The sequence below is a fragment of the Penicillium chrysogenum genome, assembly GCF_028827035.1.
Source record: "Penicillium chrysogenum strain IBT 35668 chromosome Unknown utg000005l_segment0_segment0, whole genome shotgun sequence".
In the NCBI taxonomy this organism is placed as follows: Eukaryota; Fungi; Ascomycota; class Eurotiomycetes; order Eurotiales; family Aspergillaceae; genus Penicillium; species Penicillium chrysogenum.
Genome location: NW_026622753.1, coordinates 4,983,634 through 5,010,688, shown reverse-complemented (window position 1 = coordinate 5,010,688; position 27,055 = coordinate 4,983,634). Strand labels below are relative to the sequence as shown.

The 27,055-nt window shown below is 50.3% G+C and overlaps 12 protein-coding genes across 12 annotated transcripts; 6 read left to right on the top strand and 6 right to left on the bottom strand.

The window, feature by feature from the left end:
- Positions 1-125: 125 nt before the first annotated feature.
- Positions 126-3,152, top strand: N7489_010302 (uncharacterized protein; the record flags this gene model as incomplete). Its single annotated transcript, XM_056716051.1, has 5 exons — positions 126-1,113; positions 1,170-2,114; positions 2,183-2,500; positions 2,563-2,729; positions 2,811-3,152. The coding sequence occupies 5 exons, from the start codon at positions 126-128 to the stop codon at positions 3,150-3,152; spliced, it is 2,760 nt and encodes a 919-aa protein (XP_056563673.1).
- A 966-nt stretch (positions 3,153-4,118) lies between these two features.
- On the bottom strand, positions 4,119-5,152 carry N7489_010301 (acetolactate synthase regulatory subunit; the record flags this gene model as incomplete). Its single annotated transcript, XM_056716050.1, has 2 exons — positions 4,119-4,296; positions 4,362-5,152. 2 exons carry the CDS (start codon positions 5,150-5,152, stop codon positions 4,119-4,121), a joined length of 969 nt encoding a protein of 322 aa, XP_056563672.1.
- Positions 5,153-5,589: 437 nt separating this feature from the next.
- Positions 5,590-7,681, top strand: N7489_010300 (KH domain-containing protein; the record flags this gene model as incomplete). Its single annotated transcript, XM_056716049.1, has 8 exons — positions 5,590-5,803; positions 5,871-5,950; positions 6,007-6,165; positions 6,345-6,366; positions 6,434-6,708; positions 6,766-6,974; positions 7,077-7,608; positions 7,658-7,681. 8 exons carry the CDS (start codon positions 5,590-5,592, stop codon positions 7,679-7,681), a joined length of 1,515 nt encoding a protein of 504 aa, XP_056563671.1.
- A 527-nt stretch (positions 7,682-8,208) lies between these two features.
- N7489_010299 (putative RecQ family helicase RecQ) lies at positions 8,209-9,894 on the bottom strand (the record flags this gene model as incomplete). Its single annotated transcript, XM_056716048.1, has 4 exons — positions 8,209-9,495; positions 9,545-9,579; positions 9,637-9,758; positions 9,812-9,894. 4 exons carry the CDS (start codon positions 9,892-9,894, stop codon positions 8,209-8,211), a joined length of 1,527 nt encoding a protein of 508 aa, XP_056563670.1.
- A 329-nt stretch (positions 9,895-10,223) lies between these two features.
- On the bottom strand, positions 10,224-12,593 carry N7489_010298 (pentatricopeptide repeat protein; the record flags this gene model as incomplete). Its single annotated transcript, XM_056716047.1, has 1 exon — positions 10,224-12,593. The coding sequence occupies one exon, from the start codon at positions 12,591-12,593 to the stop codon at positions 10,224-10,226; it is 2,370 nt and encodes a 789-aa protein (XP_056563669.1).
- A 450-nt stretch (positions 12,594-13,043) lies between these two features.
- On the top strand, positions 13,044-13,922 carry rsm25 (mitochondrial 37S ribosomal protein mS23; the record flags this gene model as incomplete). Its single annotated transcript, XM_056716046.1, has 2 exons — positions 13,044-13,474; positions 13,574-13,922. 2 exons carry the CDS (start codon positions 13,044-13,046, stop codon positions 13,920-13,922), a joined length of 780 nt encoding a protein of 259 aa, XP_056563668.1.
- Positions 13,923-14,760: 838 nt separating this feature from the next.
- N7489_010296 (uncharacterized protein) lies at positions 14,761-17,952 on the top strand (the record flags this gene model as incomplete). The annotated part of the gene is made up of 4 exons (XM_056716045.1): positions 14,761-15,176; positions 15,277-15,388; positions 15,445-15,800; positions 15,858-17,952. The coding sequence occupies 4 exons, from the start codon at positions 14,761-14,763 to the stop codon at positions 17,950-17,952; spliced, it is 2,979 nt and encodes a 992-aa protein (XP_056563667.1).
- A 680-nt stretch (positions 17,953-18,632) lies between these two features.
- On the bottom strand, positions 18,633-19,235 carry N7489_010295 (actin-binding ADF family protein; the record flags this gene model as incomplete). Its single annotated transcript, XM_056716044.1, has 3 exons — positions 18,633-18,658; positions 18,746-18,876; positions 18,976-19,235. The coding sequence occupies 3 exons, from the start codon at positions 19,233-19,235 to the stop codon at positions 18,633-18,635; spliced, it is 417 nt and encodes a 138-aa protein (XP_056563666.1).
- Positions 19,236-19,820: 585 nt separating this feature from the next.
- On the top strand, positions 19,821-21,203 carry N7489_010294 (metallophosphoesterase family protein; the record flags this gene model as incomplete). The annotated part of the gene is made up of 4 exons (XM_056716043.1): positions 19,821-19,950; positions 19,997-20,454; positions 20,510-20,796; positions 20,858-21,203. The coding sequence occupies 4 exons, from the start codon at positions 19,821-19,823 to the stop codon at positions 21,201-21,203; spliced, it is 1,221 nt and encodes a 406-aa protein (XP_056563665.1).
- Positions 21,204-21,479: 276 nt separating this feature from the next.
- N7489_010293 (tyrosinase family protein) lies at positions 21,480-22,767 on the bottom strand (the record flags this gene model as incomplete). The annotated part of the gene is made up of 2 exons (XM_056716042.1): positions 21,480-22,209; positions 22,265-22,767. 2 exons carry the CDS (start codon positions 22,765-22,767, stop codon positions 21,480-21,482), a joined length of 1,233 nt encoding a protein of 410 aa, XP_056563664.1.
- A 1,175-nt stretch (positions 22,768-23,942) lies between these two features.
- Positions 23,943-25,525, top strand: N7489_010292 (uncharacterized protein; the record flags this gene model as incomplete). Its single annotated transcript, XM_056716041.1, has 7 exons — positions 23,943-24,351; positions 24,413-24,447; positions 24,508-24,613; positions 24,663-24,717; positions 24,773-24,835; positions 24,897-24,995; positions 25,060-25,525. 7 exons carry the CDS (start codon positions 23,943-23,945, stop codon positions 25,523-25,525), a joined length of 1,233 nt encoding a protein of 410 aa, XP_056563663.1.
- Positions 25,526-25,882: 357 nt separating this feature from the next.
- N7489_010291 (3-oxo-5-alpha-steroid 4-dehydrogenase family protein) lies at positions 25,883-27,027 on the bottom strand (the record flags this gene model as incomplete). The annotated part of the gene is made up of 2 exons (XM_056716040.1): positions 25,883-26,860; positions 26,914-27,027. The coding sequence occupies 2 exons, from the start codon at positions 27,025-27,027 to the stop codon at positions 25,883-25,885; spliced, it is 1,092 nt and encodes a 363-aa protein (XP_056563662.1).
- Between the last annotated feature and the right edge of the window lie 28 nt (positions 27,028-27,055).

Below are 27,055 nucleotides of genomic sequence, written 5' to 3'. Positions count from 1 at the left end.
TACGTCTCGCCTCTGTCCGTCTTTCTCTGTGTTACGTGCGTCGCTTCCATCCCTTTTTATCCAACTGGTATATCAGCTCCAGATACCACAACTCATTGTGATTCATCTACATCTTTAGGGCCACGATGGCTGACGAGGCAAACCGGCCTCTGCTAGCTGGGCAGTCGGGCTCCGAGAGTGTATCCGATGACCGGCCCAGGCCATCGTATCAATTATCCACAGAGTTATCAAATGTTTTATACTACTCTGAAAGTAACTCGACGGTCCATACAACCGAACAACGAATATCACAGTCTCATTCAGGCGGGGCTACGATGGGGGATGCAGCGAACCGGGCTCTGTTGGACGAGCAATCCAGCCCTATTGAACGGTCCCCGGAGAGAACATCCTCCGACCAGCCTAGGCCATCATATGAATTATCGTCGGAATCAACACCTCTCTTACACCGCCGTGATGATGAACTGGCCTACGGGACTGAGCAAGGATTGTTACGATCCCCTTCAATCGCATCACAGAATCCGCCCGAGGATGGCGCCATTGACAAGCGGAGCCGTGTACCATGGCCGACGGTCATTTCTCTCTCTATTTTAACTCTCGGTGTTTTGACGATACTGGTACTTGCCTTTGCTGCCCCGGCGGCCGTCAAAGAATATGCGCAGCACGCCGCTGTCTTCAAGCCGACGGCAGTATCAATCGATTCTACCACACCCGATGGCGTTCGAGCCCGGATTCAGGGCGACTTCGTGATGGACTCTGGTCGGGTTAAGAATAAGTCGGTTCGAGGCATTGGTCGATTGGCGACATGGATTGCCAGGGAAGTTGAGACAGGCCCATCAAAAGTTGAAGTATATCTCCCAGAATATGGGAACGTACTCGTTGGAAACGCAGCATTGCCTTCCATCAAAGTGAACATCCGTAACGGCCATCATACCAATGTCGACTTCCTCACTGATCTAGAGGCTGGTGACATTAGAGGGATCCACGCGGTAGCTATTGATTGGATTGAGGGAAGATTGGGTCGCCTTAATGTCAAGGGCAAGGCGACATTGAACCTCAAGTCAGGCTTGTTTGCTTTAGGAACTCAAGTCCTGACAGACAACATCATCATTGGAGGTATAGTGTATTTGTTCGTTTTTGGTACTGGAACATATAAGCTAATCTCTTTCCAGAACATGATTTCCCTGCTCTACCAATGATCAATATCCTCAAGCTGAATATGCACGATGCAAACAGTGGTGGGATGGCAGTGGATGTCTTACTGTCGTCTTTGATTGATTCTCCCGTCGCTCTCACTGTTCCTGCCCTCGGGTTTGACGTTCTGGTGCCCAACTGCTCCCCTGGAGATCCTTATATTCTGGTCGCCGATGCAAAGACAAGCGCGATAGACGTTCACCCTGGCCAGGAAACTGCGGTGGGTGTTGAGGGTCTCATTCAACAGCTACCTGATGAATTGATCTCTACCTGCCCAGGACAAGAGGGTTCTCCTCTGGATCTTTTGGTTTCGAGCTATATGCAAGGTCTTGAAACGACCATCTACGTCCGTGGGTCCGATGCACCATCACTCAATACCCCAGCATGGATTGTCGATCTACTGCGCAGCGTGACTGTGCCTCTTCCATTTACGGGGCATGCATTGGACAACCTCGTGAAGAACTTCACGATGTCCGATACACATTTTTCCCTTCCTAACCCTTTCGCGGAGCCAGATTCTCCAGACTCCCGACCCACGGTGTCTGCTTTTGTAAAGGTTCTTATTGCTCTACCGGAGGAGATGAATTTCCAAGTAGAAGTCCCGCAAGTTCGTGCCCTTGCAGATGTCTACTACAAGGAAGAGAAGTTTGGTGTTCTAAACATCAGCCACTGGCAAGACGCCAACTCCACATTGGTGGATGATCAAGATGGCTCCTCTGCACTCCTTGTGGAGTTCGCAATCAAAGATGCGCCGTTAGAAGTCACAGATGATGGGCTTTTGACAGAAGTCATCCAAGCAATGCTTTTCGGTAGCGAAACAGTCGTACTGCGGGTTGCTGCCACCGTAGACACAAAGGTCTCGACTGGGTTGGGCCGTTTCGCCTTGCGAGGGATTCCTGCAGAAGGGAATGTGCCTGTGAAGAGTATGTTTTCATGAATTAGAAGATCTTAGTACAAATCAAGAATATTTCGGGCATTGACCATGTCATAGCTTCCGTCGGCAACTCGCTTGACCGAGTCAATCCGCGCGTCGTCTCACTGCAACTAGGAAACACGACTGAATCTTCGATGTTGGTGTCCACGCTGGTCAACTTCACTAATCCAACGAAATACTCGGTTACAGTTCCCTTCGTTGACCTTCTCATACTCTACAATGACACTGCTGTGGCCCATGTCACCGCTCAGAATATCTCTGTTGGGCCCGGAAACAACAGTTACGTGCCCATCGACTTCTTCTGGTGCCCGTCGGACGCAGCTGGAGTAGATGGCATTGAGGCAGGACGGGCGTTGCTTTCGTCTTACGTATCAGGTCAGTTCCTTTTGGGTGGCATTGAGCCCCAACTGGTAGACTGTGCTGAAGCTTTTACTCAGGTTTTAATACAACAATCACCATCAAAAGCCATCGAAACACGATTCCATCTCTACCAGACCTGGGCGAAGCATTATCAATTCTCAACATTACTGTTCCTGTCCCTCGCATATCTGTTCCGGGCAGCGATGACAAGGACACAAAGCCCCATTTCATCCAAGATGCAACGGTACATGTCCCTTTCACTCACACCGCATCTCCACAGAGAGAGAAGAGAAAGCTTTCTACTAACACTAACTCACAAATCTAGTTCTACCTCTGGACCTCCACAGCAGACTTCACCCTCTCTTCACCCCTAACAGAAAACAATATCCTAATCACTTCAATTGACGCAACGGCTTTCTATGAGAAAAAGGAGCCAATCGGCCGAATCGATGACCATGAACCCTTTGAAGTGCCGCCTGGCATATCCAAGAGCCCACGCTTGCCAGTCAATCTTGATATGGGCGGAGTTGGCTACGATGCTCTGCGCAAGGCACTCGGCCAGTCATTGGAGATGGATGCTGTGGCTAAGGTTGGCGTGATGATTGGAAACTACATGGATATCATTATCTACCATGGGAGGGGCATTGCGGCTAAAGTGAGGATTTAGAGTGTAGTTGCCACGGCCTGTATAATGGAGGTCGATGTCTTGCTTGCTGCTGGATCGGCAATGCTTAGGTGCCCATGATATATGGGTGACTGGTAGTATTCGGAATTTACAAGGTTGAATCAATTCCCGGCTATCAGAATATATACTCTCGGTTTACATCCAAAGATGAAATAACAAGAAAATCAGATCGAAGTACGAGTAAGAGTAAAGAGAGAGATACATATATGCCCAGGACGGACTTGTATGGCTCCAGAAGTAATGGACTAACGCCTATTTTCTAGTCCTTCTGTCCAGGTAGGGCTTGTGAGCGGGTTATAACTAGTTATACCTCATAGGTCCGTCCTATCTAGATAGGATAAAAGATAAAAAGGATATATATATATAAAGGTCAAAAATCCGAAACCCCCAAATCTGGCTGGACAGTCATGCTCTACCTACCTAGCTTGCTCCCTCGTTCCAGCGCCGTGTCATCCTTCTTGCTCTAGGGCTGAGTCTCCTTCAATGTTGATCCCAAGCCGTTCCCTTGCTTCTCATTGGGATGCCGTCTTCTCTCTCATTCTTCTTTTTTTCCTTCTCTTCAAGTATATAATGGCATGCTGGAAATGTTGCTTTTGTATGAGTAATACCTGATCGGCTATTCCAAGGTCGGGAGTACCTAGGTAAATGGTGGAGTATGTACAATCTCCGATCTAGGAAACGCCCCAGCAGACGCGGAATATCAGAATAACCGTACACCGCCACTTTGTATCATCACTGAATCATACAGCAAGGTGTATGGGGACAGTAAGGAATTGTATGTAAAAGTGAGGGAAACAACATTTGTGTCATTTTACATACAATGGCTAAGCCATTTATTTATTTTATATTAGGTCAACTCCACGGGAAAGCCAGAAGATACACAAAGCCAAGAGACCAAACCAATCCTATTCGGGTATGTAAGTTGTGGGTTGGAAATTCGGATATAGCTTAGCCAGGGGGCAGGGTGCTGGCATCAACAACGTCGGCAGCATCCTTCTCGATGTCCTCGTTGGGCTCACTCAGAGGAGAACGGGGAAGGGCCATCAGACCAGTCCGGGTGGACTCAAGGATACCGAAGGGACCGATCAGCTTGAGGAAAGAGTCGATACGGGAAGGCTTGGCAGAGCTATAGGAGGTCGAATGAGTCAATTGTGATCAAAAAGAATGAGGCAGAATAGAGAAAATACTTACACCTCGACAATGCAGTTGTTGGTGCTGATATCCAGGATCTTACCACCGAATTGATGAGTCAGGCGGGTAATGGCATCCAAGTGCTCGTGCTTGTGACGCAGAGCCTGACTCTGGGGAAGATGACGGGGGTGGTATTGCTGGGCGGTGTGGTCAAGGCTGTGGTGCTTGTGGTCCAGGGAGTCTGGCGAGGTGGTGATCTCGCGGTGGTGCTGGAGAAGCTCCTCGAAGAACTCAGGACCAAGGATAGAGACCTTGGCCAGGAGAAGCTCACGCTGCACAAGAGCGGAGTCAGTGTAGTCCAGCACGGCCCAGACAGGGACAAGGTCGTCAAGCTGGCGGCGAGCCTGCTCGACAACGCCATCCTGGCCCTGCAACACGATGGTCATACGAGAGAGATCCTCAACCTCGGTGTTGCACACCACCAGACTGTCGATGTTGAAACCACGGGCGGCCAAGATACCTGACACACGGGACAGAACACCGGGCTCATTCTGCACGAGGCAATTCAGGATGTGCCGCTTGGGTGGGTTGGAGGGAACAACGGGAGTCTCATAGAGAATGGAGGAGACAGCGGTCGGAGCATCCCATTGAGGAGAAGCATCGGAGACCGGCAGGGGCAGAGGGGATCGACGGTGCAACGCCTTGTAGGCAAGAGCTGAAGTTGAGCTCGACGATGCACGAATAGAGGTGAATCGAGGAATGGCAGCAGCGCGAGACCGGGCAGTAGCTGTAGCAGATGACAGCAGCGACGCTGTCCCTGGGGTCAGCGTCAATGGGCGCCGGAAAGCCATGAGGAGTTCAAGAAGTGTGAATGAGTTGTGCGATGATTCACTCCAGATTCGCCCCGGGTATATTCTTTTTAATCGGCCGACCTCGGCGACCGCTCGCTGACTCATAGGAAGCTAGATCCAAAGCGGTGTAGTGCATCCGCCAGTGATAAGATCACGTGGTAAATATCACGTGATACTCAATATTCAACATGGCTAAAGGGATTGCCAGAAAACCCGACCAGCTCTTGAAAATGAGAAATATATAGTATTTCTAGCTATTATCATCAATTTGAGCTTCTCAATTTACTCAAAATCCTCTCGGTTTTATCTTTTGTGGCTTTGCTTGTTGCTTGCTTGGTCTCCGCCTCTAAAACTCCTTCCGGCAATCGATCTGGACCTTTTTGAGCTTCTTTTCCCCGACCTTTCCTCTCCCTTTTCATTCTACCCCACCTTTCACCATGGCGGACGATGAACACCGAGTTAAGCGGTCTCGCTTTGACCAAACTGAGCCTGAGCCCCGGCGATCCCGTTTTGACCGACGCTCTCGATCTCCATCCAACAGACAGTCGGAGTCGGCCCGCACTCGTAGTCCGCTGAGTCGTCCGTTGAGTCGCAGCCCTGGCGCAGATACTCCAGCAAAGTCATCCGCAGCGGATCCGGCCGCCGCCGCAGGTGCGTTGTACTTGGGTTTACACTGTCATGAATCAGATTATGTGGCTAACCATTGTGGTCTCTGTAGCGGCAGCAGCAGCCAAGATTAATGCGCAGCTTCAGGCGAAGAAGGGCATTCAACATGTTGATGTCCCTCCAATTCGTTCTGTGAATATACACCCACTTCGATTGGTTCTACCCAACTTCTAACATCGTCCGGACAGGCCGACAACGCGACAGAGGATTCCAAGTCGCCCTCCGCCGAGGGTGCAGCGAAGTTGAATGCCGAAATCTATGTCGCGGATGGAGACTACATTAAGGACATTGAGATCAATGATCTACGCAATCGCTACACCCTGACAAAGGGATCTACTCAGAAGATGGTAAATATCTCCTTTGTCACTTGCTGATACTCCAGCCATGTTCCTCAGAAGATTGGGGTACCATGAATCTTGGTTTCTCACCGTTCTGCTTTTTCCTTTCGGACTGGATGAAGCTTACCCTTCATAGCATCCAATTCACCCTCTGTTGCATCTGCTGACCTCCGCTGCGTGACTTATAGATTCAAGATGAAACCGGCGCCGGTACGACTTCCTTTTATATCTTCAACTTCAGGCAAAGAAGGTCTCACTCACTTATTTCTCTCTCAAGATGTGACAACCCGAGGCAATTATTACCCCGACAAGAACATGGCGACTGCTGCAGTAAGGAATGCGCTCCAAAGATTGGCGGTATCAATTGCTGACTATTCTGATTCAGAGCCCCCCCTTTACCTACATGTGACCAGCACCAATAAGGATGGTCTGGAGAAAGCAGTCGCTATGATTGATGACCTGATGCAAAAAGAACTTCCGAACTTGGTTGACGAGCGACGATTCCGTCGCCGGGAACCCGAGCAGCAGGTTGAGAGGGATGAGTATGGCCGTGTATGAGACTGTTCCTTTGCTCTTTATTAGTATAGTAATTTGGCTAATTTCATAAAGCGCAAATGGCCGGATGAGCGTATCCCGATCGATCTTGAGCCAATCCCCGGTTTCAACTTGCGAGCCCAGGTCGTCGGACAGGGTGGTGCTTATGTGAAGCACATCCAGCAGGCCACCCGTTGCCGTGTTCAGATCAAGGGCCGTGGCTCTGGCTTCATCGAATCGAGCACTGGCCGTGAGAGTGATGAAGCGATGTTCCTCCATGTGGCGTGAGTGGTCAACAATTTTCTTACTGACTTCCTTTCTCACTTGTTTTTTTTTTTTTTGCCTCGCTTGTTTCTACTATGAGCTTTTACTAACGGCCTTTCAAGTGGTCCTGACGCCAACGATGTCCAGCAAGCAAAGGGACTTTGCGAGGACCTTCTAACCAATGTCAAGGAACAATATCAGCGTTTCAAGGAGAACCCACCCCAGCACAACTACGGTGGATACCGCGGCGGTGATCGTGGTGATCGTGGTGATCGCTACCAAGGTGGAGGTGGTGGCGGTGGATATGGCGGTGGCTACAACAATCGCCCGCAGCATAATGCTTCCTCTGCCAGCCCTGCAGGCCAGGCTGCTGCTGTTTCCTCCCCAAGTGCTTCTGCCACCCCCACTGCGGCCGACTACAGTGCCCAGTACGCCCAGTACTATGGCACTGCCGACCCATATGCTGCCTACGGTGGATACCAGAACTACGTCGCATACTACCAGTACTATCAGCAAATGGCCGCCGCTCAGCAGCAGCAGCAGGCAGATGGCACTGCTCCCTCTCCTGCTCCGGCCACCGAGGCCCTTCCTCCACCCCCTAGCTCGGGATCCCCGCCACCTCCGCCACCTGGTGCGGGTGGCAGCTACAGCGCGGTACGTTGTTCACGTGTCATTGGTAGTTTCGATTACTGATGAATTGCAGGTCCCTCCACCCCCTGGGCTTTAAGCCAGAACCTGTTTTGGTGGGTTAATGCTGTGCCTTCCACTGTCCACTTGCAGTCCATTTGATTTACACGGCGAACAAAAGCATGTCCTGGTCGTTTGCAAAAACGAGGGTGACACAGCGATTACTTTTCGTTAATCTCTTTCAGATCTCTTTGTGCTAAAGAAAGTCTAGCAGTTTGCCTTGTGTCTAACCCTTTGATCTACCTATTTCCATACTCGGTAAACTTGATAATTGTGTTCATAATAAAAGGCTTGCTTATTGACAGTGAAACTCTTGCCATGACTAAATTCTTTAGGCAAGCACTGGTTGCTAAGCGGCCCGGATGCTGGATTCTATCGGTTTCTTGTGGTGTATGTGAAGTACCAAAAAAAAAGGGAAGAAAAGAAAAGAGACCCCCTTCCTACGCCATCCATGCTGTTCGCGCCTCGGAAATGCAAGCAGGAAACTCGACAGAAGTAACAAGATGACAAGAAAAGCAAAGAAAACACTAAATCATGCAGCATAATCTAAATAGATGACAATATCGCTCAATCGAAATCTGCGTATAGGAGAGCCATCTGAGTCTCAGATGCCATTTTCTCCCGGCGTTTTGCCAACCCGGCACGACCCTCTTTGCAAAAATCGCAGGCAAAGTCGCAAGGGGACGAGCTCGTAACTGATACGGCCTCCCTGGCCGGCAGTTGGGACCCCATTTCTTCCAGCTCGAAGTCACCGAAGAACTCTTTGATCAGTTCATGTCTACACCTCCTGATACTCTCACAGTATCGAATGACCTTGCCGAAGCTTTCAAGCTTGGCCTCTCGATTTTCGGGGCCATTCGCACGGTGAGATTCTGTATCCCGGTAGATCATGGTCTCTATGAAGTTCCTTTCTTGGATTCCGTAGTAGACAAGTGAGGCAGCGGCGCGGCCATCTCGACCTGCACGGCCCGACTCTTGAACGAAACTTTCGAAGCTTCGCGGTGGCGTCCAATGCACGACAAAGCGGACATCGGGGTTATCAATTCCCATCCCGAAGGCATTGGTTGCCACAATAATGGAGAAAACGGGTGTCCTTTCCCCATCAGCTGGCTGGACCGGCCGAGACGACTTCCATGTTGATTGAATGTGCGCGCGCTTGGTGGCTTCCACGCCGGCGTGGTATGCCACGGCCGTGACCATTTCGTCCGAGGATAGCCGACTGGCAAGATGCTCAGCCATAGCCCGGGTCCCTACATAGACGATTCCTGACATTGGAGGGAGCAGTGTCACTCTGCTGCCAAGTCGGGCCTCTCGTCGGGTTCGGATGCCCTTAAGCCATCTGAGCAGGTTTTGTAGTTGACTGTCTTCCGCACTGTCGTTGTCGCCAGCGAAATCTGCGAGATACCGTACCTCGTAGTGAATATTTGGACGGTCCGATGGAGTGTTGAACAGGCGGAGATTCTCAAGATCCAACCCCAAGATGTTGATCATGTCCGAGCGAACTCGCGGGGTCGCTGTCGCTGTCAAGGCCGTGATTGGGACAGTCGGATCGACGAGATTCCTTCTGAACCAGCCCAGCTCTTTGTAAGCTGGGCGGAAGTCATGACCCCATTCACTTATACAATGTGCCTCATCGATGGCAACGCGGATGAGCTGACCTTGTTTGTGAACTATGAGCAGACGGCGGCGGAAGTTGTCTGTCTGGCACAATTCCGGTGTGACGTATAGAAGGCGTGTGCTCGGGTGGCCGCAAAGCATGTCTTCAAAAACTCGCTGTCTCTCATCATGAGTAGTATTGGAGTTGATCGTAGCGACTGCCACACCAAGAGCTTTCAATGTATTTACTTGGTCGGTCTGTTAGGGATTAGCTATTTGATTGCAAACGTCCTGGAACCACACTCACCATCAATGAGAGAAGTGGACAAACGACGACAGTCACTGGAGATATTGAAGTCAGACTAATATGTCAGAAAATACGAGATGCTGAAAACCCACAGCCCCAATCTTTCAGTACCGCGGGGAGTTGATAACACAAGCTTTTTCCGAACGAAGTGCATGCTTGGAGAAAGACATCGTGTCCTTCAATAACGGATGAGATCACTTCTCGTTGAAGTGGACTAGTTATGTGGTAGTAAGTAAATTGACCGTCTTCTGTAGTTCGTCAACTCACCGGAAATCATTCTTTTTGAAGGTGTGTTTCAAGACCCATCGCATATTGGCAGTTTGGCGCGTCACCGCCGGGTTACGATCCATTGTGCCTCATGGCAGAGATAGATGATGATTTAAGGTGGTAGGTGAAAGTGTAGTCGAAGAAGATTGAGTCTTCAATCGCGTCCCAAAACGCGCTGTCACGTGGTGACCTCTTACTTCCTTTTCGGGATTGATTAAACTTGACTTCGATTCACTTTTGAAAGACTTGATAACGATGTAAAGAACTAGAGTCTACAAACTGGACCTGGTATTTATGTAAAATAATACATTTGCACAAAGACACGCTAGAAATCGAGGCGGTATATGGCAGATCTATATAGAAAATAATGTACAAGTGCTGAATCCAAATTTCAGCTGCTCCTCTTTCTTGTTCAGCGGTTCCGATGGGGATCCCTGGACATCTGTTTATCAAGCTCTTCCTTCACTGCAAAGACATCAACCGCTTTGCGCTGCTGTGGATGCCAAAGCCGCTCAAGTTGCAACCAAACCTCGAGGACCTCTTTGGGACCACAACATGTTCCAAACGCTTGCAGGATAATGGTGATCATCCGACGTCCAACAAAAAGACCATTTTCGAGACGCTGATCAGGATCCCAGTTTTCTTCTTGCTCTGCTTCGCTGGGAACCTGCAAACGAGGGCTGAAGACCTCATCTACATCAAGTTCCTCTATTTCTGTGGATTCATCTTCATTCTCATCCAGCTCAGGCTTTGCATCTTGTTCGGTGTCTGGGGAATCATCCATGGCGGAGCCCTCGGCAGTTTCCTCGGATCCCTGTGGGCTCCCAGCTGTATCTGCTGTCGGCAGAGCCAAGTACAACCCGTTGGGGGCATCGGTCACTGGTAGCTCCTCGACCTCAATCGCCACGCTCTTAGCCAGGGGGTTCTCCCAAGTCATCTTTCGGTTGTTCAAATTTAATCCACGGAGTCTCGCATTTGAGTCGCGCAGAGCCCGGATGTATGCATGCCATGTCAGCCGAAGGTTTTCCGCACTCCACTGCTTTTTCCTCCGACCATGCAGAGCGAACCCTTCAAAGAGGAACAGATAGATTATAGAACGTGGTGGGACGGCAAAAGTCTTCTCCATGTCACGCATAACAGCCATGAAGCTGTCGAGCTGGCCAGTGTTGTAGGCGTAGTGTCGTAGGAAGATATAAAATGTTCGTGTGTCGGGCGCAATAGAAAGGGAATCCTGGAGAGCACGGTGGTATTCCGGAAACTTCTCCTTGAGTGCTGACGACTTCTTCAATACACGGCCCAGCTTTCGGGATCTTTCCCGGTATTGGGGCATGTCATAGCTCAGATTTGAACCGCCGATGTGAAAGGGGGATCCATCGTCCGAATGCGAGATGCATTTGTTTTTGCTTGATTCTTTCTCCAGCATGCGTGCATACAACTGCTCCGCAGTTTGAGTGTCGCCTGCCCGAAGGAAAGAGGCAATGAGGCAGTTCATGACAACGGTGTCGACGATTTCGCCCGATTTCACAAAGTCGTCGAAAGTCTCTCGAATACCTTCAACATCCCGTATCATCCCAAAATAGTAGATTTTGGATGTCTTTCCGCACCGTGAAAAGCTCAGACCGCGCTTCGTCATTTCCTCCTCCAGACGATCAGCAACTTTGAATGCACTGGCTTTGATTGCGATGTCGAACAGTATGTTGAAAACCACTTCGTCAGCCTTCACTCCAGCGATGTGTTCCATCTTCTGCCACATGCCCACGGCTCGGATAAGATCTCGTTTCAAAACTCTGCCGTTGGCTCGGCCAGAAAGATGTATCGCGGAAGACCAGAGTGAGCGGGATAAAGGAAGTCGAGCAGTTACCATGTCGTCCACCAATGCCAAGTAGCGACGAGCATCTACCCACCGTCGATCCCGCGGATGCGCGAACAAACGCAACAGAGCACCTCGCGTGCGTTGCGAAAGCAAAGCTACCCCGGGGGCAGGAAGATCTCTGTATAATCGGAACAGGTATTGGGTGGATGGATTTGGCTCTTCCCACAACGTTCTGACAAGCTTCTCAACCGAGTGGATTTCCATTTGATCGTGCGACTCATCTTTGTACGTCTTTTTGTAACGCGAAGATGGCGCCACCGCATTCACTGCTTCCTCCCAGTCATAATCTGCCAAGGACCTTTCGTACAGCTTCGAGATAGAAAGATGTTTCTCTTTCTCCGGATGGATCCATGACGGGAAGGATTGGCGGGGGTATTTGTCCGGCAATTTGGGGTCGATGTCGGTTTTGGTGTATTCTGTTATCTCTATTCTGCGGTCGAAATCGTATGTAAAATCAAATCTTTCACAACGGGGTTGCGATTCCGCGTCCGCATTCTTTGCCGGCCACAATGGTATATAGTCGTTGTCTATCTCCGTCTCATCCGGCGACTCGGTCTCGATATTATACTCCTCTGCATTATCGTCATTCGTACGTGCCAATCCGTTGCTGATCAATCTTCTTGGTTGCGACAGATGAAACCTTGAGTTTGAATACTCTGGCTGTCGTCGGGGTGGTAGCTGTCTGCGACCATTGGCGCCTTTGGTTTGAAATTTTTGTAAATTATGGTCCGAGGAATTCCAGGCTACTGTCGACAACCCCCGACGGTTCGGCGAGTGTTCATGGCAGAAGCTTGCCAGAACCAGAGAGCCGACAAAAATATCTGCTATTGACGCGACGGACGGGCGAGGACGACGGGTACAGAGTCTTCGGACAGAGGAGGTGTGAGGAGGGGGTTTCGAGGGAGACATTGAGGTCTGTCGAAAGAGAGGAAGCTCATCCAAGGCCTGCTTGGGGTGAATTCGCAGGCTTGGCGAGCTGGGGGACCTATTTGAATGAGGCATGAGATGACAGACATCGTGGCATTAGGTAGACCGCATCCAAGAGAAAGCCCTTTGCAACTCGCACAAGAGAGAGCCGTCTACTTTCCGGGCGCAAAAAGCAGACAAAAGGGGAGAGGGTCAAGATTCGGAAGATGCAGGTGTGTTTTTCTGAAGATGAACGACCTGCACTTTCTGGGCGGAGTCCCTCCCTCGACCAATCGGAGCCACGCTTTGCCAATCCCATCTTTTTCGCTCCCGCATCAACCACCTCGTCCCCTGCCAGCGCATATCTTGTCTTTTTTTATTTGCTGTCTCCAGTCGCGTCTCAATTCTTCTTTCGTTTCAAGTTCGTCCAGCTACTGGCTGCGTCCGACTATCATGGGCAAAATAAACCTCACAGCCCTCCGGGTGCGACAGACAGCACTCAACCAATTCGCCAGTGGAAAGACCAGCAAACTGCCACAATGGGTCGGTGTGGTCGGCGAGATCCCTCCTGCTGAAACCCTCATTCGTACCCGCCCCCCTCAGCATGAGCTTGTCCAGCAGCGGTTGAAGACCGTTCCTGGGTCATCGAAGCCGCAGGTCGTCTTCCAAGTCCAAGAGAAGCGCAGAAAGCCCAAGAAGCCTAGTCGACTTTTCCAGCCTGTCGAGCTCAAATATGAAGAAGATCAATTGCGAACTCAATTCTTCCGCGATCACCCCTGGGAACTTGCCCGGCCCCGTGTGCTTCTTGAGAGTACTGGCAAGGACTTTGAACACTACGATTGGAGCCGCATCCAACAGCCAGGGAAGCGGTTAGATGGTGAAAGGTGTGTTCCCAATATTTCGTGTTCTAATGCTTTGTTTTATTCCATTTGATTTTTCATGTAAATCTTCCCCGATGCTAATGTCTTACTTTCTGTTACTAGTGTTGTCCAGCGGCAGCTGTGGCTTTTGAATAACGTCCCGGATATGACCAAGAGCGCCGCATACGATATTGCTCGTCGAGAATTCTACAGACTTCGGTTGAAGGAGGACATTCAACGTCGGGTGGCTGCGGAAGAAGCCGCGGCATATGGCGCAGAGTTCGGACCATCATACTTGGACATTGGTATGAAGATGGAGAACGAGCAGTACGACAAATGGGTTGCCTGGGCCCGGGAAACATCTCTGGTCCAGGACCAGCGGAAATCAGCTCTTAGCGGTGCACCAGACCTGGGAGACACTACTGAGTCAAGTGGGGTCGAGGCCGAAGAAGGAGAGGCGGTCACTCTGTAAGAGTCTGAAATCTTCGAGTGGGCTCGAATGCCATTATGCTATGCTTCCTTTTCCAGAAGCTTTTGAACCCCTAGACTTTCCTATTGATGGCCTATGTATATTATTTGATCTGTTCCGCTGGATGTTGTACTTCCCTAGCTCTATTTACGCGATAGCACATGCATTCTTGGTCAATTCCCTTATCATTCTAGTTTATGCATCGTAGATCCTAAGCTATCACTAAGTAGGATCCTTGATATCTCAATTTCAATATAGTGACGCAGGCGGAGTCGGGACGCAGAGTTGCGGAGATCCGGTGTTTGGGCGTGTTTCACCCAATCAGAAGATTTCCAGCCTCGCCAACTTGAATGTCCCCAATTCCCTTCATTCCAGGACCTGAACTTGATTTCGTTTTGATTACTCGCGTCAGCCTTAAGACGCTTGTTGATTCGATCACATTCTTCGGCCTGCCAGATCTCCGTCGTGGCCAATCTCTTTATCGCGCCCGCGATTGTCAACATCCGTGAGAGCTTCATTGCACTATTCCCCCGGTCTTAGACAAATCTGCTCTGAACTCGACCATTTGATACCCGACTGCTTCGTCACTTGGCGATTCCGATTCTTCTTCCTCCAATCCGACTCCACGGCCGCCTCGAGCTCCGTTCCCTGTCAAACCTCCAGATAGCCCGCCCCTCCGACTTGATCACAACCAACGATGCTTTGCGCAGGTGCCTGAAGTGTGCTTATATGGTACTGGTGGCTGAACCTGGACATTCTTTTGGCTTTTACCAATATCAATTCATCAACGAGAGTGCTGCATTGGGGTGTCTGATCGACAGCATTCGGGCTTTTATCCGCCATGACATCCGCCATGGCTCGTTCCGAGGACACAATACGTGGACCGCGCTTGCACCGCGGCGAGTTAGATGAAGACGACACGGACAATGGAACGCCGGAGCCGAGTAGCTTCCTGGCGTCACAAAACGATGACTCTCCGTACCCGGATGAGGAAAGTCGGCCAAGCACTGCGTTAGGAGATGCGTCAGAGAGTACTAGCAAGCAACCAACTGGGCCGAAAACACTTAGCCCTGAGGAAACCATTGAGCTAGCACGACATGCCGTTGAAAGTGGTATTCAGGATACCAAGCGTTCATTAGCAGGCAGTGAGGCCGTTACGGACGTGGTCAAGCCTAAGCTGACCATTGACCTTGGCCATTCACAAATTGCCAGGATCCCTGAACCAGTCGTTGACTTGATCAAGGATGAGGTCGAACGGTACGTCGGAGCCTTGGATTGAACTGTTATAGTCAAATCTTGCGTTGCCAGTTCCTAGGCTATAGCATCATTGCTCTGAACTATACTGATTACTATAAAGGTTGTCTCTGTCGAACAATCAGCTTTTCCATATCCCCTATCGGTTTGCAGAGTGTTCGCATCTACGCTATCTCAACATCAGAGCAAATAACTTCCGTGAATTCCCAAAAGGAGTACGTACAATGATAAAGTTGCTTTGTGCTTGCATTGCGCTAATCCTGCTTGCTAGGTTTACAAACTGCCATTACTCGAAATTCTTGATTTGAGCCGAAATAAGATCAAGGAGTTACCAAATGAGATCAGTAAATTGAAATCATTGCGAGTTCTGTCAGTGATGCAAAATCGCCTCGTCGACCTCCCAGCTGGCCTGTCCGAGATGCATAAGCTTCAGATCTTCAAGTGTGTTGGTAATCCTCTGCGGAAGCCACTGCGTGACATTCTGGAGGAAACCGAGAACGAGACGACACCATCTGGGATGACCGACAACGAGAAAGAAGTTGCAGCCACGACCAAACTCAAAAGATTTCTTATGAAAACGCGACCACAGACGAGTACACCTGAGCCAGAAATAATTACAGATGCAAGGTTTGTCTGCCTCATGGTCTTGAGGCGGATATAAGCTAACAGTCTGTGTCAACACAGCGATGGTACTTTCGAGGTTAAACCGGTCCCAACACCGATACCTTCAAAGCGGAATTTGAGTGGTCGGTTTCCAGTAATTCCCAGCACTGGCGATAGCTCAGCAGCCTCATCTCGGTCCCCGTCGATATCACGGGCACCGCCAATCCCATTAAAATCCCATTATCGCATGGCCTCTGGACAGCAAGGCGCTACTTACCACATGCCAGGTCTCCAAAGACCAGGCGTAGCGCCTCATTCTGTGAACGAGCGCAACCGAAGCAATAGCGAGGGCATAATTCAAGGATCATCTGTTGCTCGTAGCAAAAGGATGGGACTAATCACTCGCAAAAATACCGATTTGGGTACATTGGATGAAACGCGCCCATATCGAAACAGCCATCTACGGGGCCTCAGCCATGGATCTGTGCTTCGAGCGCGTCAGCCTGCAGCGCCAATAGCCCCGAATGACAGTACTACCCCAAGTCCCACCAGCCCAAGAGAGCGTCGGCGTCCGCGAGACGGTTGGGTTAATCGGATGTCTAGTCTGCCTGAACACAAGGGCGAGCGTGGATCTGATGAACCGATAATCAAGAGTGCAAAAGGTATTCTGTTTGCCCTCGTACAAGTCCATTCCCATATCGATACGTTGATCAACATTATCAAGCATGATGACGCCAGGCGCCACAGCCTCGAGCTTGTCTTTTACAATGCTTCCCCATACGTTGACCGGCTTAACGATGCTCTTGAGAAAGCATCAAATACTTTGTCCAATGACCCAGGGTCAATCGCGTCAGTCACCGAAACTATCAAACGTGAATGCGAGACGTGCATCGCCTCCTACATTCACGTCGGCACGCAGCTACGCAACAACGTTGCCAAGATTGTTTCCAACGGCGATCCGCGCTATGTACGGTCGCTGATGCTGACGATCTTCGGCAGCCTGGTGGAGCTACGGAATGCCTGCGCTATTCTCGAAGTTCCGCTCCAGACTCCCAACAAAGGTAGCTCTGCTACAAAGCCCTTGGTTGGCCCGAGCAACCCACTTTCCTCGGTCCCAGACCGATCTCAACTCTCGCTGGTCACTCCGACAAGGGACCAGGCGCCGCCCACACGACGGTTGCGAAGCGACACAACAATTCGACACCCTCAATACCCTATGACTATGACTTCCAATCAGACTAGCATTAGCTCTCCTGGTTTCTCCACGTACGCACGCAGTCGCTCGAGTAGCAGATCAAACATGATGAACACATCTATGCCACACTCGTTGGCAACCCCTCGCTCAGGCGAAACCTTCCCTCCTATGCCTACTCCTGGTGCTCCCCGGGTCAACACACTGACTGGACTGGACGAAAACGAAGAGGAGCGAATATTCGAAAAGATCTTCCATCAGCTGACTGCTACATACCATGCCGCATACGGGGCACTTCCATTGGCCCGTCGGCAATTCATAAGGTGTCTAGAAGCTGCTCAACAGTCACGCGATTCAGAGGGAATCCAAATACTTTGGAACAACCTCATTCGTCGATGTCAGTTTTGCCTGGAGGTCTCAGATGCCCTGGGACAGCGTCTCTCGACCATGAAAATCAAAGAACCAGGCGGCGGACTCCGCAACCAGCGCGAGTTCTGGCAACTATGCAAATCATTCATGCAGTCGTTCGTCGACCTAGTGAACGAGATGCGCGAGTTGAGAAGTATGCAGCTTCTACCTGCCGACGTCATCATCCTCCTTCGCCCAGTCCAAAAGGCAAGCCGCGAAGCAGGCCGTTTGATCGAGGTATCCCCTTGGGCCTACCTTGCAGACCCGGACCGCCATCCTCCGCCTGGTGGCTTGTACGGCCCTCCACTACAGACCTCGCACCTGCAACACCATCAAACATCCGTTTCAACGTCCGCCCTCGCCAACAACCCCTCTTTCCAACTCAATATGATGTCGCCCCCGCAGTCGGTCACCGTCCCTGCGACTCCGCTGAGTGCGGCGCTTGGCCCTGCTGCGCAGGCCACTGTCCCGTCCACGCCGGCCAGTGCATACAGTGACAAATTCTTCGAGGGTGATGTCTTCCAGCGTGCTGACTCGCTTCTCTCGTCGAACCAGGCGCCGTTCTTCCGTCGCTGAGCGACTATGAAATATGTTTACGCTCTGTCATGATTACCCCATGCTCATCTTTATCTGCATCTTATGATTATGACTATGAGCATATATCGTGCATGCCAACAGTGTTACCTCGGTGAATCCTTGTAACAGAATCTCTGTTTTGGCAACCTGGTCCTCAATCTGTATTCGGTTTTATCCATGATTTAGCGGGTGGATCTCTTTTAAGAACTGAAATCCGAGCCATCTATCGTGCATGTCATTGACTCCAGAGACCTTTTTTTTACCATCGAACACACATGCATATAATGAGTGCCCTTTTTGCTTCTTTTTCCATGCATTAGCGGGTTAGTCTCCTGGGGGAGAACCGGGCCGTTACATAGGTCTCAAATGAAATAACATTGATCCCTGTTTATATAGAGAAGCCCTCTGTACAGGCTATGCCTGAGTATACACCTAAAGAGAACATCTAAAAGCACGTCGTAAGTTCTATCATTCTATCATGATAAACTCGAGCTTTCGACTCTTTGGAAAGTATTCGTATATCTATTACGTGTGGTAGAGCTAAACAACGAAAATATGTAAGAATATTATGAACGAAATAAGGTGTCTAGAACAGCACGGCCAGATCACCCATGATCTGTGAATTGCGCTTCACACAGCGATTTCCGGATTTAAGCAGGATGTTGAAGATTGAAGTCTCTCTAGAGAGCCTTGAACTTCCCCAGGACTAAGTGAAAAGAACAAACAAGGTCAGCCCCGAGTACTACCATACTAGCCATAAAGCCAATTGCTCACAGGCACAGAGTATACATACTTGCAGCATGAGCCAGGTCCGCCTGGGAATGTGCCAGGACATGGAGACTGATATCCTGGAGCTCATAGAAGAGATGATCCTTGTTCGACGTGTAGTAAGACTTGTCATGAATGCTTGCACCCTCGGGCACCCTACATGCAATCCAACAGTCAGTACCATGTTACTCTCCATCAATCGCGAAATCACCTCCCAGAAGAGAGGGGAAGGTGATACGAGGTGCCTATACGTACCACGTGATAAAGACTAGCTTGCTCCGCTGGCCATCGCCGGCGGGAGAGTCGTAGGTGAAGTCTACGACAGCATACCGGGCAGTGTTGTCCTTGAAATGGGAGAGGAAGTCGGGGTAGTCCTTGTATTTGCCGGACTCGGCGACAGTGATCTTCTTGTCGTGTGCGGAGGCTTCATAGATGACGTAGTTAAGGTTGTCGGTGCCTTTGACCTCGTCGAAGACCTCCTCGCATTCGGGGGCGATGGTTGCGAATTTTGTCATGGTGGAAGATATGTGGGAAATGCTAAGGGGAAGAGGGGAAAGTAAAGAGAAAGACAAGTCAGGGATGCCCAAGTGGGCTGATAGTTTGTCATACAATGGAAGAGATCAGGTGGTTTACCCCATATTATGCGGGGAAGTAGATCATGACATATTACCTAGGTAGGCAGTACCTACGTGGATGTGTGCATATGTACTAATACCACCAAGATGCCCACTTATCCGAGTAGTCCTCGAATCCATGCTCGCCAAGTGACTTCTGAACTTCCCATCACCAATGCTGTTCTTTCACTTGAATAGCATGGGTATAAACACAGAAGCATTACCATGGAAACACCTCGATGAACCGGGATTCCGAATACAATACCATTTTGAACAAAAGGTTCAGTCCTTATAGGGCTGGATGTATTATTTCTATATCAATTCCAGAATGTCCAGGAACTGAATGACCAAATTAACATAGAATGTCTTGGCACGAAACTACTGACGTGATGGACTGAGACAGCACGTGAATATCTCTAAACCTTGCAAAAGCCAATCTCCCCGCACTCGATAAATTTCCATTTCACATCAACTCATTGAGTCAATATGGTACCTCGGCCGGACCTCAGAGCGTCGGACCAGGTCGTCCTCAGAGCACCCAGGGATCGAACCCTTCGATTTAGACAAGATGGGACATTTCACATTACAGTCTTTGAGGATCTACATTTCGCCGAGGGTATGTCTCGATAACCCCTAGGGGGGCTCTTGCTAAGCCCTTGCAGACGATGAAAAAGACAGGAAGTCCAAAGAAGTGATGTCATACATCCTCTCGGAGGAGGACATCGACTTCGTAGTCATAAACGGCGACCTAGTGTCCGGTGAAAGAACCCAAAAGGCCGATTCAAGCAAATATATCGACTCAGTCGTTTCCCCGCTCGTCGACCGGGGTTACAGCTGGGCATCGACCTACGGCAATCATGATAGTGAGGTTAATCTCAACCCGAAAGATGACATGTTTGAGGCCGAGCGCAAGTATCCCAACAGCTTGACGCAGAGTAAGGTCTCCGGCGACAAGGCCGGAATAACGAATTATTACCTGCCGGTGTTTTCACACGGACAGGCGAATACCAGCACGCCGGCGCTGCTACTGTGGTTCTTCGATTCGAAGGGTGGACATTACTATAAAAAGCAAGGAGAGGGCGGACCTGCTGTTAGGAGACCTAGTTGGATCGATGAATCAGTAGGGAAACCTCCTGGTCATGTCACATTTTTGGAAGAAATCACTAACTGGCTAGAAGGTCGTTGACTGGTTCACCCAAACCAACTCCAAACTGAAAGAGGAGTATGGAAAAGTCATCCCCTCGCTAGCATTCTACCACATCCCCGCTCACGCAATGCTCGAACACCAACAAAGAAGGGGCGTAAATCCGCACCTAACGCCCGGAGTGAATCGCGAGCGCGTGAACCCGCAAGGGACCGGCGACTGGGGCTACGATGGCCAGGACGTCAAGTTCATGGACGCGCTCCTTCACACCGAAGGCCTAATCGCAGGATTCAGCGGCCACGATCATCAGAATGATTGGTATGCACGTTTAGGCAATAATCGTCACTTAAATGACTGGAATGCTAATCGAACATTGCAGGTGCTTTAAATGGGATGGCTCTCTTGTTGACCACGATCTAACCGGAAATGGTATCAATATGTGCTACGGTCGGCATACGGGGTATGGCGGCTATGGCGATCTCCTCCGCGGTGGACGGCAGATTTTACTCCACGAGGGCAATCTCGGAGATGACACGGAGACGTGGATTCGATTGGAGGATGGGTCTGCCCAAGCTCGTGTCACGTTAAACACAACTTATGGCCAGGATCCTTACCTTGCTGTTGCTAATGGTGCTGGGAAGCCCGATTCCTCGACGCAGAGCTCTTTCCTTCCTTTGTCTTGGTTGTGGGTTCCGATTATGATGCTCTCGCGGTGGAGGATGTAGTGGGCTCTTTTGGTTATAGACCTCGGAGTGTTATGTTATTCTTGATTAGACTTAGGGCTATATAGAGATATTCTGCATGAGATAGATATTCAAGGTTCTTCCCTTTTCAGCACTTTAAGACTCTATTCTCGAGGTCTATCTAAATAATGGATTATATACAATTCTATGCTGTGAATACTGTTATGACTCCTGCCACTCCGTCTTTCTTGTCATCTTCCAACCGTCCATCTATATCCGGGATATAAGTATTGACAGCCAATAACTTACCATCACAGTTTACAGGTAGATGTAGCAGAAAGGACCAGAGATGGTACTCATGATATCTCGCATAGCAACAGTCTCGCCACCAGCATAACCAATATCAACAAGCGTGTCAAGGGTAGTGTTAGGCGAAGGAGGGCCGTTCAAGAAAGTCCCAGTGCCCGAAATAGCATTCATACGCTTTCTGGGGTTCAAGTTCTGCCAGATCCACCAAGTGCGATCAATCATACCATGGTGGAGCCAGAAAGCAGGGTCACCAGGGCTAACAAAGACATCACGAGAAGGATCACCGCCCATGGAGTAGTGACCACCACCGTGGACGCCGATGTTGCCGCTGCCAGGGACACCCTGCATGTTCATCTGGAAGTCGTAGATGTTGTCGTGGCGTAGGATCAGGTCCACGATCGCGGTGAAATTAGCGTAGTCATGGACAATCTTGGAGCTCAGATCGCGCTTCAGACAGCGGGGGTTGTATGCGAGCGGGTTGGCTGTGCTTTCCGTTTCGCCTCCTGGCAGCATTAGCGCGACCGGGCCCAGGTTGACAGAGTAGTCTTTGAACGGGCCGCTGGTGACGCAGCCGCCTCCCGTGCCGGTGGGCAGGTGGATGACCGGGTAGTTACCCAGGCTTAGCTGGATGTCGCCGGTGGATTCGGTGTAGGCACCGTTGCCGGACATTGACGTGTCGCTGCCGTCGAAGACCTGGGATTTTTCCAGGTTGGCGGCGTCAGCGCCCCAGTTCCAGTAACTGTGGTTATGTTAGAGATTAGGGATTTAGTTATGCGGAGGATTGTTAGACTTACGGGAAGTCACCAGTGTAGCCACACTCGTTGCGCATGGCTTCCTCGAAGTTCCAGATGTAGTACCGGTGCCATGCCAGGAAGGTTCCGGTGTAGTGGATGCCGGTGGTCTGATTGATGTGAGTAGCGACGAAGTCGTCGTAACGGGACCGCGCACCAGGGGCCTTATCGGAGGGAGTGAGCGAGGGCAACTCCTGGAGGCAAAGGATGGACTTAATGTAGGACTTCTTCTGCTTGGTAGAGAAAGCCCTCCAATCGCGACGAATGCGCAGCTTGCTCAATGAACAGCCACCGCGCTTCTCAATGTCCGAGTCGCTCGAGACACTATTCATGCTGCTGTTGTATGCCAGCCCAGCCAGGTCGTCAAGCTGGGACTCAGCGACCGGCAGGGAAGTGGACGCAGCGGTGGAAATGGCAGCGCTCGCAACGGCACTCTCAGTGGCAGTGGGCATAGCCCACGCCTGTGCGAACAAGGCTCCCAGAGTGAGAATGGAAACGGCAACCATGGTGAGTTGAATATTTGAACCTCTGAAAGACCAGCAAGTTCCACACCAAGGGTTTTAGGAGAGATGTTGATCAAGAAGGAATCCGGACATGATTGTCGATTTAAGCTAAATACATTTGCCAATCACCCCTATCTCGGACTTTTGACTCGAACTAAAAGATAGTCGTGCCACTATCCAATTTTTTTCCCTGCCTAAGAGTCTCCATAATCGCGAGATCCCCTTGTGCTGGGGCCATTTAGGGCACCGGGCCAGGTTCCGCTTTCTCCACCGCCGGGACAGACGGGCAAATTACGAGACACCGGACATTTCCCAGACGATCACTTCCATCTTCTCTTCGGGCCACTCACGGACCGACCCTTTATAATCCGGAGATCACCAAGATACACCAAGAGACACGAAGATATAGGAGAAAACAAGTGGTACTAGTAAACCTGAAGCAACGATATCACCAAAAACAGCCACCTCGTGGCCACCTCGTGGCCCCCTTGTTCCTCCCGAGGTCAGCGGCTTGGCAAATTCAGCTAAGCGACAGACCCAATCACATCAAGATCTCAAATCGAATTCAGTCAAAAGCCAATGTCGGAAGAGACACCCGCTGCCCCAGCTGGGTAAGCTCCGATGAACTGTAATCCACCAATGCAACCTTCCTCTATACCCGAGGCTCATCTCCTTTCAGGAGCACTTCTTACCGAAGTACCAAGTCTGCTCATTGGCCAAGTTTCGAATGACCAACTACATCCCAGTTCTCGGGTCTGAGGCGTATTCTAGAACATATTCTATTGGGTTAAAGCATTCTTCTCATGCTAGCGTTGGACCAAGCTTGAACGCCGAGAATGGCTTTGTGTCTTATTCCATGTGCACCATCGCTTATGAACAGCCGAAATGGGAGTGTCGACCCGGGCGTGAAAGAGATGCTAGAAACAGGTAATTGGTCTACGGTCTTGAGTATAATAGATGAAAGCCCCATACGAACTCAACCCACTTGCCTTCCTTGGGTTAGAAAGCCACAATTGTTGTCGGTCGAGCTGAATGTAATCTAAAAGCTATGACCCGATGCACTATGGATTAAATCTGCTAATACTTTGATGGCCCTGCCCGATTTGCCCTCCCTAGTATAATCCCTGATTCCAATTCTTCCTTCCAATGTCGAGCCCTCCATAACTTTTACGACGGTCATGTCGGACAGTGCTCATAGCGGAGACGTTAATCTCCCAGATGTTAGCCAAGGGCCTAGAATTATCATAGCCACGGCTATCACCACTGTCGCCGCGTTAATCACCGTCTTGGCTAGGTTCTACGTGCGCGTATTCCTCATTCGTAATGTTGGATGGGATGATTATACAATGGCCCTAACGATGTTGCTGTCTGTCTGTGGCTTCGCCATTATCGTCCCCGAGGTGAAATATGGTGCCGGTAGACATACAGTCTACGTCCAAGACACGGCCGTAACGGCAATGCATTTGAATTATGCTACCCAGGGTATTTACATGTGGGCTATTGGCCTGGTGAAGATATCAATTGGCTTATTTTTGCTTCGTTTCGCACCCCGGAAAGGATATAAGGTCTTCATCTGGGTGGTCATTGGTGTGTAAAGGCTTTTATCTCTTTTCCCTGGCCCACTACTGATGAACCCGGTTTATGGCAGTCCTCATGACACTCTACACTGCAATCTGCTTCTTGGTGCGTAACTTATCCCCACATACGATCGCGGACAGCAGTTAACAGCTTGATTCATTACAGACTCTTATCTTCCAGTGTCAGGATATCCGATCAAATTGGGATAGCTCGGTGAAATCGAAGTGCTTTACTCCCACACAGCTTCTGACTCTGAGCTATACGAACACTGGTAAGATTGATACGTATGAATATACTTAGGCATATCCTAACTGAAATAGCACTGAATATTCTCACCGACCTGATCTTCGCGGTTCTACCGGTCTTTATGCTACGGTATGCTTCATGGACATCGGCTTTTCAGATAAGAGACTAATACAATAATCGACAGTCACCTTCAAGTCAATCGCCGAGTGAAAGCCTCTCTAATCTGCATCTTGGGCCTGGGAATATTGTGGGTGACTTCCCATCCAACCCTATCGTAAACCATACTAATCATTCTACTTCCTTCGCAGTGCCTGCGCAGCCGCCTTCGTCAAGCTCTCAATCCTTCCCAACTACGGCCGAACCGGCGACTTCCTCTGGGATTATACGAACCTCACGATATGGGTCGTGTAAGTTATCTATACTACAAGCATCCGAAGGCCACCTTGCAAACCCCATACTAACCAACAACAGCACGGAATGCAACACAGGCATCATGGCCGGCACCCTCCCAACCCTCAAACCACTCTTCAAGAGATTCCTCGGCACATACGGCTCGCAATCAAAAACGAGCCGCGAGTACCCCGGCAGCAAGAAATATAAGATGCACTCAATGTCTCGATCAAGGGGTCCACCGCTACAATCCCGACATAAAAGTGGTAATCTCAGTATCGCCGAGTACGACGCCGAGCCGAACATTCAGCGCTCCCAGATTGCTTCAACGGCAGGCTCGGCGACGTACGCTGGAAGTCGAGGAAGCAATTCCAGTGAGGAGAGGATATTGCCTGTTCAGGGCGATGGCATCGTTCGTACGACTGAGGTCATCGTTTCGCGTGAGCAGAATATTCCAGAGCCGCCGCCCAGTCCTCCCGTTGTTTCGAAGTTGAGTAGGATGGGATCGCTGAGTGGGTTGCGTGTCAATGCGGAGGATAGGGTTTAATTTTGTATTTTGGGAGTTATATCTTGGGAAGTTATATGTATATTGATACCCAAAAAGTATATAGCCATATAGGCTGTGTTTGGGCGGCAATAAAAGGGCCCGTTGCCCATTTGTTACACATCCTACTCAAAAAAGCTGATATCTCATTTTCGCACTGGACTAGGGTCGTTCTACATTCCCGCCCACGGTCCGATGAAGGGGCTTTTCTTCTGTCTCAGACATGATGTCCGAGTAACTCAAGTTCGGTCACATAGAAAAATAGTTCGTATTTGGATATCAAGGCCAGAAGCCAGTCATTAAGAAGGTGGAAATAAAGTAAAAGAACGGAAAGAGCCACCAGGAGGAGCTACCTCAATTTCACATCCACGCACAGCCAGGGACAACAGCCCCCCTGCCAGCGACAGCCTTCTCCCCAAACTTCTCAACATACCACTTCCGTCCCCAGCGCGCATGGGGCAACATATTCGTGACCGCATTGACAACAAACACCACAGCAGGCAAAGGCAGCGGCACAGCGAGCTTACCAGCCGCCCATGCAGCAGGCACCAACCAAGGCGCAAGACGCAGCGGAGGAGCGATCCCCACAGAAGACGCCGAGACAGATGCAGGGAGAGCAGAGAATGGCGCAACCGCCGTACCAGCGAGAGCAAAACCAACCCACTCCAGCCATTCGAAGACGTAGTGCGGATACAAGATGTATCTGAAGACACCACGGGAAGGCGGGATGACGTAGACCTTGTGGAACTTGTTTCGGCTGCCTTGTGCTTCAGCTCCCGCCGGAGGTCCATCATCTGTCTTTTTGGCAGCGCGTTTTTCGGCTTCTTCGCGCCGAAGTCGGAACAATGCTGTCTCTGAGTAGATGTTGCCGGCCATTCCGATGGCAAACAAGATTACGCCCACGGTGGGGAGGAGATTGACCACCGCAGAGCGAGGAGATGGACTTTCGCTGCTGGCTGTTTGGAAGTTTGGGATAGTCGGGACGGTATATCCACGCAACCATCCGGCCAGACAGGCTGAATTGAACCAATTGAAGACCATGGCGAAGGACATGATGACGGCGTGGATTGGGGACATGCTGGGGGCGGAGAAGAAAGGGGAGATGATGGCTCGGTTGAAATAGTGGATGCAGTACAGAGCTACAATGAGGATGTTGGACTTAGGGAGATCAGTGAATGAGGGTGCATATGGCGATGGAGTGACCATGCTATATATCAAGTTGATAGGGCCGACAATCTCCATGGCAGACCAGGCGATACGACCTGGGACGTTGAAGATGGACTGCGAGGAGGTCTTGCCTGCTGGATGCCAGGACAAAATCCATTGAATTACTGTCATCTAAATTCACCGAGTTAGTGTTGTAGCATATTCTAGGGCTTCAGGGTCCTGACCAGGGGGAAGTATTGGAAGCAGCATAGAACTGATGTGTAGACAGTCGGACTTGGGGAAAAGAGCTCTGCAGTGGAGGGCAGAGCTCCCCAAGAAGTGGAAATAGTCGCACCCATAATTGATAGTTGAAGAGAAGAAGAAGAT